The sequence below is a fragment of the Engystomops pustulosus genome, chromosome 2 (assembly GCF_040894005.1).
Source record: "Engystomops pustulosus chromosome 2, aEngPut4.maternal, whole genome shotgun sequence".
Taxonomy (NCBI): domain Eukaryota; kingdom Metazoa; phylum Chordata; class Amphibia; order Anura; family Leptodactylidae; genus Engystomops; species Engystomops pustulosus.
In genome coordinates, this window is record NC_092412.1 from 161,404,072 (window position 1) to 161,416,196 (window position 12,125).

The 12,125-nt window shown below is 41.7% G+C and overlaps 1 protein-coding gene across 2 annotated transcripts in view; it reads left to right on the plus strand.

The window, feature by feature from the left end:
• ITPR3 (inositol 1,4,5-trisphosphate receptor type 3) overlaps positions 1-12,125 on the plus strand; it is a 253,384-nt gene that overhangs the window by 59,541 nt on the left and 181,718 nt on the right. For both annotated transcript variants that reach the window (XM_072137166.1, XM_072137167.1), the window contains exon 9: positions 1,793-1,888. In XM_072137166.1, coding sequence (XP_071993267.1) covers positions 1,793-1,888 — 96 coding nt within the window. The remainder of the gene's footprint in view (positions 1-1,792; positions 1,889-12,125) is intronic.

The following is a 12,125-nucleotide window of genomic DNA, read 5'->3' on the forward strand; positions in this document are numbered from 1 at the left end:
CACTCTTGTTCCTTGGGAGTGTGGAGAACCAGCAAGCTGAGTGTCTGTGTGGTAATGCGAATGGCCTAAGACACACATTCTCCCTACTCATAGTTGCTGTAAATCCCAGATGACCCGGAAACTCTCTACCTCAGTCAATGGGAAGAGGAATATTTCACTGACTCCTGAACAAAAAGACAGAATTTTTGAACTTTGCCATTGTGCAGCAATTAGTTTGCAATACCGGGAGGCAGGTTACAAACTGCTAGGAAGAAGGTATAGGGTACCTACCAGGCTGCACACCATTTTTTAGCAAGTATGTGACACGTGCAGGAGATGTGGAGAAGCAGAAGGCTCTTTTCTATATACATTTTGGTCCTGTACAATACTCTCACCATTCTGGTAAGAACTGGGAAGAGTCATCTCATTGTTGTGCAGAGAATCAATTAGACTGGAGCCCCCCTCTTCCTCCTTCACCATATGTCCACTCACAGAAATAAGCGATCCTTGGTGAGTTTTCTCATCATTGCTGTGAGAGCCTGCATTCCGCTGTTGTGGAAACAAACTTCACAACCGACAATGGCAATGTGTGTGGCAAAATTGAATCACCTGATGTACATGGAGGCTCTCACTTCCTCTGTTCATGGAACATGAAAGGCTCTACAAAACATGGAAACCCTGGATTCAGTTCCAACGGTCTCCCAAATATAGAAGGCTGTTATAAAAACCCCAGGTGACATATCTTCCCCTGGACAGGACATGCTCTCCCCTCTCCTTCCCCTTCTGCCCCACTTCCCTCTCCCTAACTTTTTTCCCATTTTCTTCTCAGCTTTGACTGAGCTTCCTACACTCTCACACAGAGCTCTTTTGCAATCCCTTGGGGCTACTGGGTCTGATGTTTGGGTATAGTGTATCCGGAAAAAGACAGATGAGTGGGTTAGACATGAATGTAGAATTTATTTATCTGATCCAAACAAGGCATGTTGACATCAATGACATTTAACTGTATTGTACTTCATGATGTTGTAATGCTCAAAGATCTCTTTATTATTACATTTGCTTCAGTGTCCTGTAAGAACGTACATTTCTGGATTCTGATATGCTGTTTGTCTCCAACAAACCAAAATATATATACATAAAAAAACTAATAACCTTACTACTGTGATAGAAGACTAATACGGCCGTAGAGATCAGCAGATGAAATTTGGACAGCAAATTCAGTTGTTCACAGAGATTGTGAACGGTACCCCAGCTTCCAATCCACTGGGTATTCCATTTGCTATCACCCCAATCCAAACTTGGGTGTGTTATCTTTAAATGCAGGGTTGTTATGTTTTTAGTGAGGGTCCCAGAGGTGTACAAACCTAAGGAATATGGGAAAATCACTCTTGACTCTATCCTGTTAGCAGGGACTCATATCTATGGTTTATGTCCAAGTGATTAGGAAATATATAATATTTCTTTGTTTGACTTTTACTTTATTGTTGCACAAATTCCCCCCTTCGCTTATTAATGGAACTTTCTGTGATCCCATGTCCAGGATGTACATTGTCTTGCAAGTGTGAATAGCCCCTGGACTAATTCCAATCATTTGAATTTCATGCCCCTGGTCACCAGGCACCAGGCCACAGTTTTATGATAGGTCTATTCATCTCTCTCTTGGTCCCAAAGTGTAATTAAGATAGAAATTTAGAAAAGCAAACTTCACACAATAAAATTTAGTAATTTTCTTGTACTATTACCTCAACTGTCTTAGACACAAGCCACTGACAGGAGTTTCCATGCCTTAGTCTTGTTTCTTTTGTCTCTCCAGGTTGTACATCATGATCCTTGCAGAGGGGGTGCGGGTCACTGGAACAGTTTATATAGATTTAAACATCTTGCAACGGGGAATTACCTTGCAGCCGAGGTAGGTTTGGAGCATTAGACTGTATAAAAGTTCAAGGTGACCTATTTTGATATTGTAATTTGTGCTGGTAGCCAAATCTTTACTTGACAGTAAGATGCAAGCTGCATACAAGTCCAATACTATGACGGTATGAGATATTCCATTTATTTACAACCCATTACTGGTGCTTCACGGTGGAGGTTATGGGTAATTATGTCTTTATCTATTGCTTACTACACTACTGAAATTCTAGTAATTGTTTCCCCAAAACTACCAACTGCCAACAAGAATGTGGTGTTTTCCGCAAATGAATCTTTAACTGTAGCTTTGTTTTTGTGTGTGGTATTATGTAAAATACAACATTATAGGGAGCTGTTGTGGAGTTTTGTAACCAAATAAAAGCTTAAGGCCCCAGGCTAAAACGAGTTTGTACATTTTATGTTTTGCCATACTAAATTGCAGTTTACAAGAAGCTACATTTACAAGTTAATTGTAATATTTGTTCCTATTTTCTGCCACTTTTGTGTGTACTTCCTAATTGAACTTACTCAAACCCTATGAAAATGTGTCATCATTGGTTATAGATCAAAATTGTAAAATCAGATCTCTTTTGAATACCTTGTATGGCAGTCCCCTTAACATCAAGCAATATGTCTAGAAATAAGCAGTAACATCACTACTCACATATAATGCTATAATTTACTGCACATATTTGTGTGTATCTGAACACATTTGTCAGCATAAAACAGGAGAAGTTGTGTCTTAATATAATAGGAATCTGTGTGTGATAAGAGACATGAAAAAACATGCTTTCCTGGTGATTCAGTAGAGTCATGTTAAGGTGTTAAAGGTTTGTTTTATGTGCAATCCAGTTGTCAGTTTTGGTTAGCTCAGATCATCTAGGATTATACAATATAATTATTCTAGCATAGTAAATAGATGAACCAATTATTCATCAAAATACATACCCGAGCAATTGCAACTCATTTTTTAGGAGTAAAGATGAGGAATTTGAATGATTCTTCTTGAAGTCACTTTGTTCTTTTTTTTTTGATAAGTGGGCTACAATATCTGGCATTAAATCAATCCTGTCATCAGGAATGTAATTTTTAGCCGGTGATAGGTACCAATAGCTGGAGCGATTCTGATTTTAAAAATGCTTTTGTCACTATTATGAAGCATTTTAGTACTTTATAAAACTTTATTTGACATTACCTGGCTTCCTGCTAGCACTGTGTGGTGAGTCCCAGGGAGGAAGCTGAAGAAGTTAATGTTCATGTATCTCAATCTCCTCAACACTCATCCAACTCGCCCCCCCCCCCCCACACACTTCCTGTCATGTGCAATAAGCAGGCACGGTTGGGGGAGAAATGGTGTGCAGCCGAGGAAAATGCATGAGGTGACTGAGACACGGGAACATAGCCCTCCTTCCCCCAGGACTCACCACACGCTGCTGGCAGGGAGCCAGGTAATGTAAAATAAAGTTTCATAAAATACTGAAATGATTCAGAATGCAGGCAAAAGTATTTTTAAAATCAGCATAGCATAGTCTATTGGAACCTGTCACCAGCTAAACATTTGATTCCTTGTGACAAGTTCACTTTAATGCAGAGTAAATTCATCTCATATGTCCAGGGCCTTTTATGAACAAAAGCATACCATGTGCCAAAACAAGATTGCTAAATTATTTTATAAAAGTATTCAGCAATCTTATTTACGTGCATGGTATTATTTTTGTTCACATGGTGTGGTTTAAGGAGTAATGCTCTCCTAATGCATATACCGGTACATGTTTTCTTCTTTTCCAACATCTTCTATGCTAAGTGTGTTTTATTATTATTTATCCCTAGCCTTATATCCAAATATATTGTATTTTTGTAATTTTTTTTATGATGTATTAAACATTTTTAACCACATTCATTGTGCAGTTAATTTCAATGGTAACCGGTCAATAGAAATGTACGTAATAAATCACTTTCAGTACTTTACTAAACATATTAACACATTCCTTATATATAATATATATATATATATATATATATATATATATATATATATATATATATCAATATATATAACATGATCATCCTCTTTATAAAGAAGATCTGTAGCAGCTGTAATATGTATTGCATTTACACCGCAGCTTCTGAAGAACTTCTTGTAAAAACACTTAGGTAGTCCAACATGTAATAGAGAATACTTGTAATCTCTATTAAGTAAGAATTGTGTAGCATCTTTTCTCTACTTTGTGCTGATCAATCAATGCTACCTCTACCAGACTGTGTAGAACCATGATAGCACCCACATGTCATTGTATTAATTAAGTCATTGGGGCACATTTACTTACCCGGCCCATTCGCGATCCAGCGGCGCGTTCTCTGCACAGGATTCGGGTCCGGCTGGGATTTAAGATGGTAGTTCCTCCGCCGTCCACCAGGTGGCGCTGCAGCGCCGAAAATAATCTTAACGCCCCGGAATGCACCATCCCATAGAAGGTGAAGGTGAGCGCTCCCCAAGCGACACATTTCCGGTTTTTAAATGCGGCGGTTTTTCCGAATACGTCGGGTTTTCGTTCGGCCACGCCCCCCCGATTTCTGTCGCGCGCATGCCGGCCCCGATGCGCCACAATCCGATCGCGTGCGCCAAAAACCCGGGGCAATTCATGTACAAGCGGCGCAAATCGGAAATATTCAGGTAACACGTCGGGAAAACGCGATTCGGGCCCTTAGTAAATGACCCCCATTGTATTCATTAAGTCATTGACTTGCACAGTTCACAATGCCTTGTTCTATAAAAATATGCTCTACAATTGTTATTTACAGTAAGGAAAACTGATAGGTCTTCATTTTCGTTAAAAACAGGAATCCAGACTGTGTGTCAGGCTTCTGGGGTAGTGAACCCCCTGGACCACCGCGGACGATGACACAAGCCGACACCTGGGACTGGAATCTAAGTGGCACCTCCAAGCCCGCCGCAAAGTGGGTTGGATTTGCTGCGGTGTGGTACCACCAGGTCGTTCCACAGGTGCGTCTTGTCCGCGGTGGCAGCCAAGGTCAAGGTACAAAATCAGGTGGTCAAGGCAGGCGGCAGTGGTTCAGGGTCTGGGACGGAGCAGGAGGTCAAGGCTGGCAGCAGAGGAGCGGAATCGGGAACAGGTCACAACGAGAGGTCAATACACGGAACAAGTCACAGGGAAGAGCTTTCTCTGAGCCATATGAGCTCAAAGATCTGGTGGGGGATACTGGGAGAAGCCGGCTTTTAAACAATCCCGGGAAGTGGCCAGCGGCAATCAGCGCCCTAGGGAGCGGGAGCAGGAGCGTGGAGAGGTATGCAAGGCCGGGGAGGGACAGCGGCAAGGAGAGGGGCACAGGTGTGCCTGCTACCCGAGATGTGGGTCGCAGGAGCAGCTGTGACAATGCACTTCTCAAAAATAACAATTGTTTATTTTGAAGATATTAACCCCTTAAGGACTCAATTTTTTGTATTCTGACATGCATCGCTTTATATGGTTAAACTTTTGAACACTGTTACTTATCAAAGTGATTCTGAGATTGTTTTTTCACCTCATGTTGTACTTAATTTTAGTGGTAAATGTTGGCTGATAAGTTTTGCGTTTATTTACAAAAAAAAGGAAAAAAAAATTGCCATTTTCAAATTTTGAAATCATCGTGTTTTCAGGCAGATAGTTTTACCCCCTAAATAATTTGCTGTACAGCATTTCCCATATGTCTACTTTACATTTTCATATTTTTTGTAATGTCTGGATAATTTATTTTGACGTCACGCGTCTTACATATCGAATATCGATTTTCCGTATTTTCAGAATTGACTATTTTGGGGATAAATACTGTGTTGAATAAAATTTTAGATATTTAGCATTGAAACCACCCTACTAAATCAACCCATTTTAAAATCTGCACCCCTCAAACTATCAGAAACTTGTTAGGAAGATGGTTAACCCCTTGAGATCTTCATAGAAATTGAATCAAAATGGAGGTGAAATTTAGAATGGTCAAATTGTGTCGGTTATACATTCATTTAGCCCTAAATTTTACACATTTCCAAAAAATAAGAGAAAACCCATCTTAAAATTTGTTCTGCAATTTCTCCCGAGTACAGAGACCCCCCACATGCTTACATTATTTGTTTTATGGGAGGGACCTGCAGCTGCCAGGATTTTAGCTTTCTCATTGGCTCCTGTAGGCTATAAAATTTGAGGTCAGGAGTAGAAAAGCATCAATTCCGTACTGGATGTTTAACTTTTTTTTTGGTGTTGACCGTACTGCTAGATTACCACTGACACTCTGTGACTCCCGATGCCGGTTCGGCTCCGATGCAGAGCTGAACCGGCATCGGCTCAGCGCCTTACTAGTACAGCACTGAGCGCTAATAGCGGAAACCCACGCAGTACTAGTACGGCGCTGAGTGCTAAGGGGTTAAAAAGTGCACTACGCGTTTTGGGGGCGAACAGCTCCCTTCCTCAGGTCTATAAAGTAAAACTGTAAATACAGAATTTGGCCAGTAAATATATGAGATGACCAATAAATATATGTACATCAATCACAAACCAATAAATTATATATACACATGTCCTCAAAGAATAGTTATATTTATCAAATAAAGTTATAAACTGGGAATAACTTAATATGCATTGAAAATCTATAAAATCATGTAAGGCATATCCATTCTTAATGATCAATTGATACATTGTAATAAAAATAGATAGTGATAAATAAACAGATTTAAATTAAATACACAGTAAAATCACTGACCCAGCGTGTTTTAGGCTCTCTGTGGGTTATGGTGGAATGTCAGCCACATTTAGTACGGAGCATATAATTTCTGAGCAAAGAATTAATTGATTAAGGGTAAAAAGCTCTATGGTTATGTAAGGGTTAAACTGAACACACTTGCGTGGTGTGGATTATAGTGAGCTGACAAGCGGATGTAAGTGCCGTGCTGGATCGCGATTGTGTATGTATCAAGAATGACAGAATAAAGGAAGAACTTTGGTATATGTGGGCAATGCAAAGAAATTATTTAGGAAATTAGGTGACAATATGAATGTAAATAGAAAGCGGAAAAAATGTAGCGGATATTAATCAACTAGTAGCCAAAGGGTGGATAGTAAGATAAATGATGGTGGGTAATATTAATAGCCCCAATTTATAAAACTAAAGGTGGGTTCAATGATATGGATAGGAGGTTGGATAATTGGAATATGCCTTTTTTTGGCCAAATCGGGAATTTACTTTTGTTTTAATAGAACACTGCTTTACAATATAGACCTGAGGAAGGGAGCTGTACGACCCCGAAACGCTTAGTCCACTTATTAATGGGTTCAAAATACACAATTGCCATTTTTGAGAAGCGCGGTCCAGATTCCTGTTTTTTTCATCCTCTCTTGACTAATCTCCTCTTCTGGTATACTCTCCATTCCAGTACACAGGACACACTGCAATCTTACCCCTTACTATTACCATTATTGAAACCTGTTACACTAATTCTTTGAAATGTCACTCATGGATACCTAATACGCTTTGTTTTCTCCTTTTGTATTTATATGCTAACAATTAATAGTTAGCATGTACTATATAACAAACAGGAACTATAGGATATTATTTAATCTATGACTTTATGTACCCTGCAAAGTGACAACTACGGCTCCACTATGAAGCTTTTGGGCAACAAAAAAGCTGTGTGATTGAAGCCATTGTTTTTTAATTATATGTCAAGCTGCAGGAATTTGTCTGACAGGCATCTACATTGAAACCGCAAACTTGTGCACATTTTCATGGAAGCCTCTCAAAAATGTGTGTGGGATGCTAAACTGGCTGCAAAGAGAAAGAAAAATACATTGGCCCAGATTTACTATGCAGTGTGCGCCAGAATTCTGGTGTAGACTGCACATAAATACATGTGCAAACTTGCACATGTATTTATGAAGTGTTTGCCCTAGCATTGTGTCGCGGCTGCACTATGCTTGCTGTGACACAATACTGTGCACAGAAAGGTGTGTTCCAGTGCGTATTCGCACTGGCTGCCACATCTTGTATGTCAGCAAGTCCGACAGAAATGTAGCGCGTGCCCCTTGAACTGAGTTTATGGACTCCGGACGTGTTCACATTAGTGAGGCAGTTTGCCTCACCAATAGTAAATCTGGGCCATTACCTTTTTATTTTGTGCCACATGTTTGATATATTTGACAACTAGGAATTTGCCCATAAATGAGAATGAGCAGAATAGCAAGTAAAGTGGGATGTCTGCCACGTGGATCTGCACAAACAACAGGGCTCCTAGTCTTATATCCCGAATACTTTATCATCTGTAAAAATGAGCTTATTTACAGGTATCATAGCCCATAAGGATTTAAAATAAATGGCAAAATGCAGACAAAACAAGTAAAATTGCTATTCCGGGAAGCACTTACAATGGAATGGTAGTATGAACAAGAGTGGACAAGTAGCAGAAATAAATATGAACTGACAGCTCTGTGGGGAGTTTAGGGAACAATGAGCTTTGTGTCTAAGTGTTTGGTTTTACGCTACTAGCCAGTTTGATTGAATTAACTCTATAGGTCTCTGAGATATAAGGTAAAGTTGCTGTAAATGGATGGGTCTGTATAATAGAAGGAATGTGGAGGAGAGCTGGATGTTTGTGGTAGCATTCCTCAGATAGGCTGCTGTTAGGCCAAAGTTTTGTAGTGTGACGAACATGCTTAAGAGAAAACATAAAGGTGAAAGTCATTATTTGAACAATAGGTGGTTTAGAAAAAATGTTGATTTTTACAGGCTTTGATTGACGTGTGAATTATTTGGATAACGAATATTGCATGTTGATTTTTTCTGCGTGATTGTTGCATGCATAAAGAGAGTTTCTGCTTATTTACTAAATGGATAAATGATAATTGTATATCAACAGCACAAAAAATCGGATGGGTTCACTATGTAAGCCCTAGTCTATGGCACTGTTCCATAGATGTATAGTGGCTCAATAGGAGACCCTCTGTTGGTCCTTGTTGGATTAACCCCTTCCAGACATATGGCGGGAGGCGCGTTTTCGCATTTTGCAGTACTATTAGAGCAAGCTTCCGGGTGTTTTATAGACGACACTTTCCTCCGATCGCAGGTGTTAATCCCTTACACAACGTGTAAGACGCGGCGTGTACGGGGTATTTCTTGTGAAACACCCCCCGTGGTGCTTACTGGGGGGGGGGGGGTCCGCTGCTCCAATTGCAGCCCCGGGGTCTGCCAGTGCCCCAGGGCTGCCCGATCTCCTTCCCATGCGTGGCATGCTAAGTGTGTTACATAACAATAATAAAGTTTTTCTAATAAAAATAATTACTGTATATTCCGGCGTATAAGACGACCTGGTGTATAAGACGACCCCCCTACTTTCCTGTTAAAATATGGAGTTTAAGATATATTCGCCGTATAAGACTACCCCTTTGCCATACATCCAGCACAAACTGTAAGCAAATACACACATATAGCATACATTCATTAACTATACATACATATATAGGGACTTACATATCTTGCAGTGGGGTGGGTCGGTTAGGAGGCATGCTGCGAGCCTAGGAAGTGTGCTGGCCGGGCAGCAACTTGGAGAGCGCGCCGGGAGGCCGCGCGACCGCAGAGCGCGCCGGGAGGCCGCGGGACCGTAGAGCGCGCCAGGAGGCCACGGGACCGGAGAGCACGCCGGGAGCCCACGGGACCGGAGAGCGCGCCGGGAGCCCACGGGACCGGAGAGCGCGCCAGGAGGCCGGGGGACCTGAGAGCGCGCAGGGAGGCAGCGGGACCAGAGAGCGTGCCGGGAGGCCGCGGGAGCAGTGTTGAGGGGTCCAAGGTAACAGCCAGGCGGCCACATTGTATTACAACAGCTTCTCACCTTTGCCGCGATCCACCGAAGCTCCGCTGCTATACTCCGGCCGGCGGTGACAGCTCATTGAGCGCTGGCGGCTCACAGAATATGACGTCAACCGGGTGCCGACGTCATATCCTCTGCGACGCCGGCACCCATGGAGCTGTCACCGGCGGCCAGAGTGTAGCAGCGGAGCTTCGGTGGATTGCGGGAAAGGTGAGAAGAAACATTACCAGCGTATAAGACGACCCCAGACCAGACAGAAGATTTTTCAGTCTTCAAAAGTCGTCTTATACGCCGGAATATACGGTAATTAAATAAAGTAAAAGTCCCCTAAACACAGACATTCCCTATACACATCTAATAAAGTAAAAAATGGGAATTATTCTCACCGTTAATTCGGTTTCCATTAGTCCACCATGACGGCCCACCTGGAGGTTGACCCCTTGACCACTGTAGGGACAGGAAGCAGAGAGGTTAAATTCCCCCCCCTTGCACTCACATACCAGTGTCTACCAAATAATAACACCGGCAGTGGATGCAACCCCTTTATTGCATGTTAATTTCACATACACTATAATGCTACAATATATCATTATAGCATAACAATATATATATACATATATTTCTAGGGGTGGGAAAAAATACATGGGCCATCATGGTGGACTAATGGAAACCGAATTAACGGTGAGAATAATTCCCATTTTCCATATCGTCCCCCATGACGGCCCACCTGGAGATTTATCAAATAATTCCTTAGGGAGGGACGACAGCTTGCAAGACTTTTCTACCAAAGGCTAATTCTTTGGTATTCTGGACATTCAGTCTGTAATGTTTGGCAAAGGTTAATTGGCTCGACCAGGTGGCAGCCCTGCATATTTCTTCGATGGAAGCGCCCCTCTTTTCTGCCCATGTGGCAGCCATAGCTCTGGTTGAGTGGGCTCTGACCCGCCCAGGAATAGTCAGATTCTGGGACGCATATGCTCCTTTGATGACCAGCTGAATCCATCTGGCGATAGAGGCTTTGGATGCTTTCTTTCCTTTGTTCTTGTTGCCGAACTGAAGGAGAATATTGGAATCTTGGCGCCATGATTCCGTGTTTTTTATATAATGCAGTAAGATTCTTCTCACATCCAAGGAATGCCAAGTAGCTTCTTTTGGAGATTTTGGATCCTGAAAAAACGATGGAAGGAAAATTTCTTGATTTATATGAAACTCTGAAGAAACTTTGGGAACAAAGGTTTTATCAAGCCTTAAAGTAACTCTATCCTCAGAGATTCTCAAGTATGGCTCTCTAATTGACAACGCCTGAATCTCCCCTAACCTTCTAGCGGATGTTATAGCTATTAGGAAGGTCAATTTTTGTGTCAAGTCCTTTATGTTAGCATCTTCCATTGGCTCAAATGGTGGCCCAGTAAGGTAATTAAGTACTAAAGAAAGGTCCCATGATGGGATTTTCTGTATATAATTTGGTCTCAGTCTGGATGTGGCTTTCACAAACCTGCTGATCCATCTGTTATCGGCCAAGGGATGATCAAAGAAAGCGCTTAGAGCTGAAATCTGGACTTTGAGGGTACTGGTCTTCAACCCTTTGTCAAATCCAGACTGCAGGAAGTCTAGGATCTGGGAAATATTCGGAGATGTTTGGTTAGGTTGACTTGAACCACAAAATGACATAAACTTTTTCCATATTTTATTATAAATAGCAAAGGTGACTGGTTTACGACTTGCTTTCATGGTGGTTATTACCTTGTCTGAAAGACCTCTGAACCTTAGTAATGACCTTTCAGGATCCAGGCCGAGAGACTGAGAGACCGTGGGTTTGGGTGATAGATGGGACCTTGGGATAGGAGATCCTCTCTGACAGGCAGAAGTATCGGTTCCGCTAGGGCCATTTCTTTTAAGGCTGGGAACCAGTTCTTTTTCGGCCAGTATGGCACTATTAGGATTACAGTAGCCTTGTCTGCCCGAATCTTTTGTATGACTCTGGAAATCACTGGAATAGGAGGAAAGGCATACATAAGAGGAGCATCCCAAACCTGATTGAATGCGTCCATCTGAAGGCCTAACCCGGTGCTGTCCAGCGAGTAGAAATTTTTTACTCTGGAATTGGTTTTGGTAGCAAATAAATCTATCGTTGGATGACCCCAAATCTTGGTTATCTCTTGGAATACATTGTCGTTCAGACACCATTCGTTTTGATCTAGGTGATTCCGGCTCAAGAAATCCGCCACCTTGTTGTCTTCTCCTCTTAGATGGATCGCTTTCAACGAGAGGATATGTTTTTCTGCCCAGCAAAAAATCTTTTCCGATAACTCCAGGAGATCTTTGCTCCTTGTGCCCCCTTGATGCTTCAAGTAAGCCACTGTTGTTATATTGTCTGAATAGACTTTCA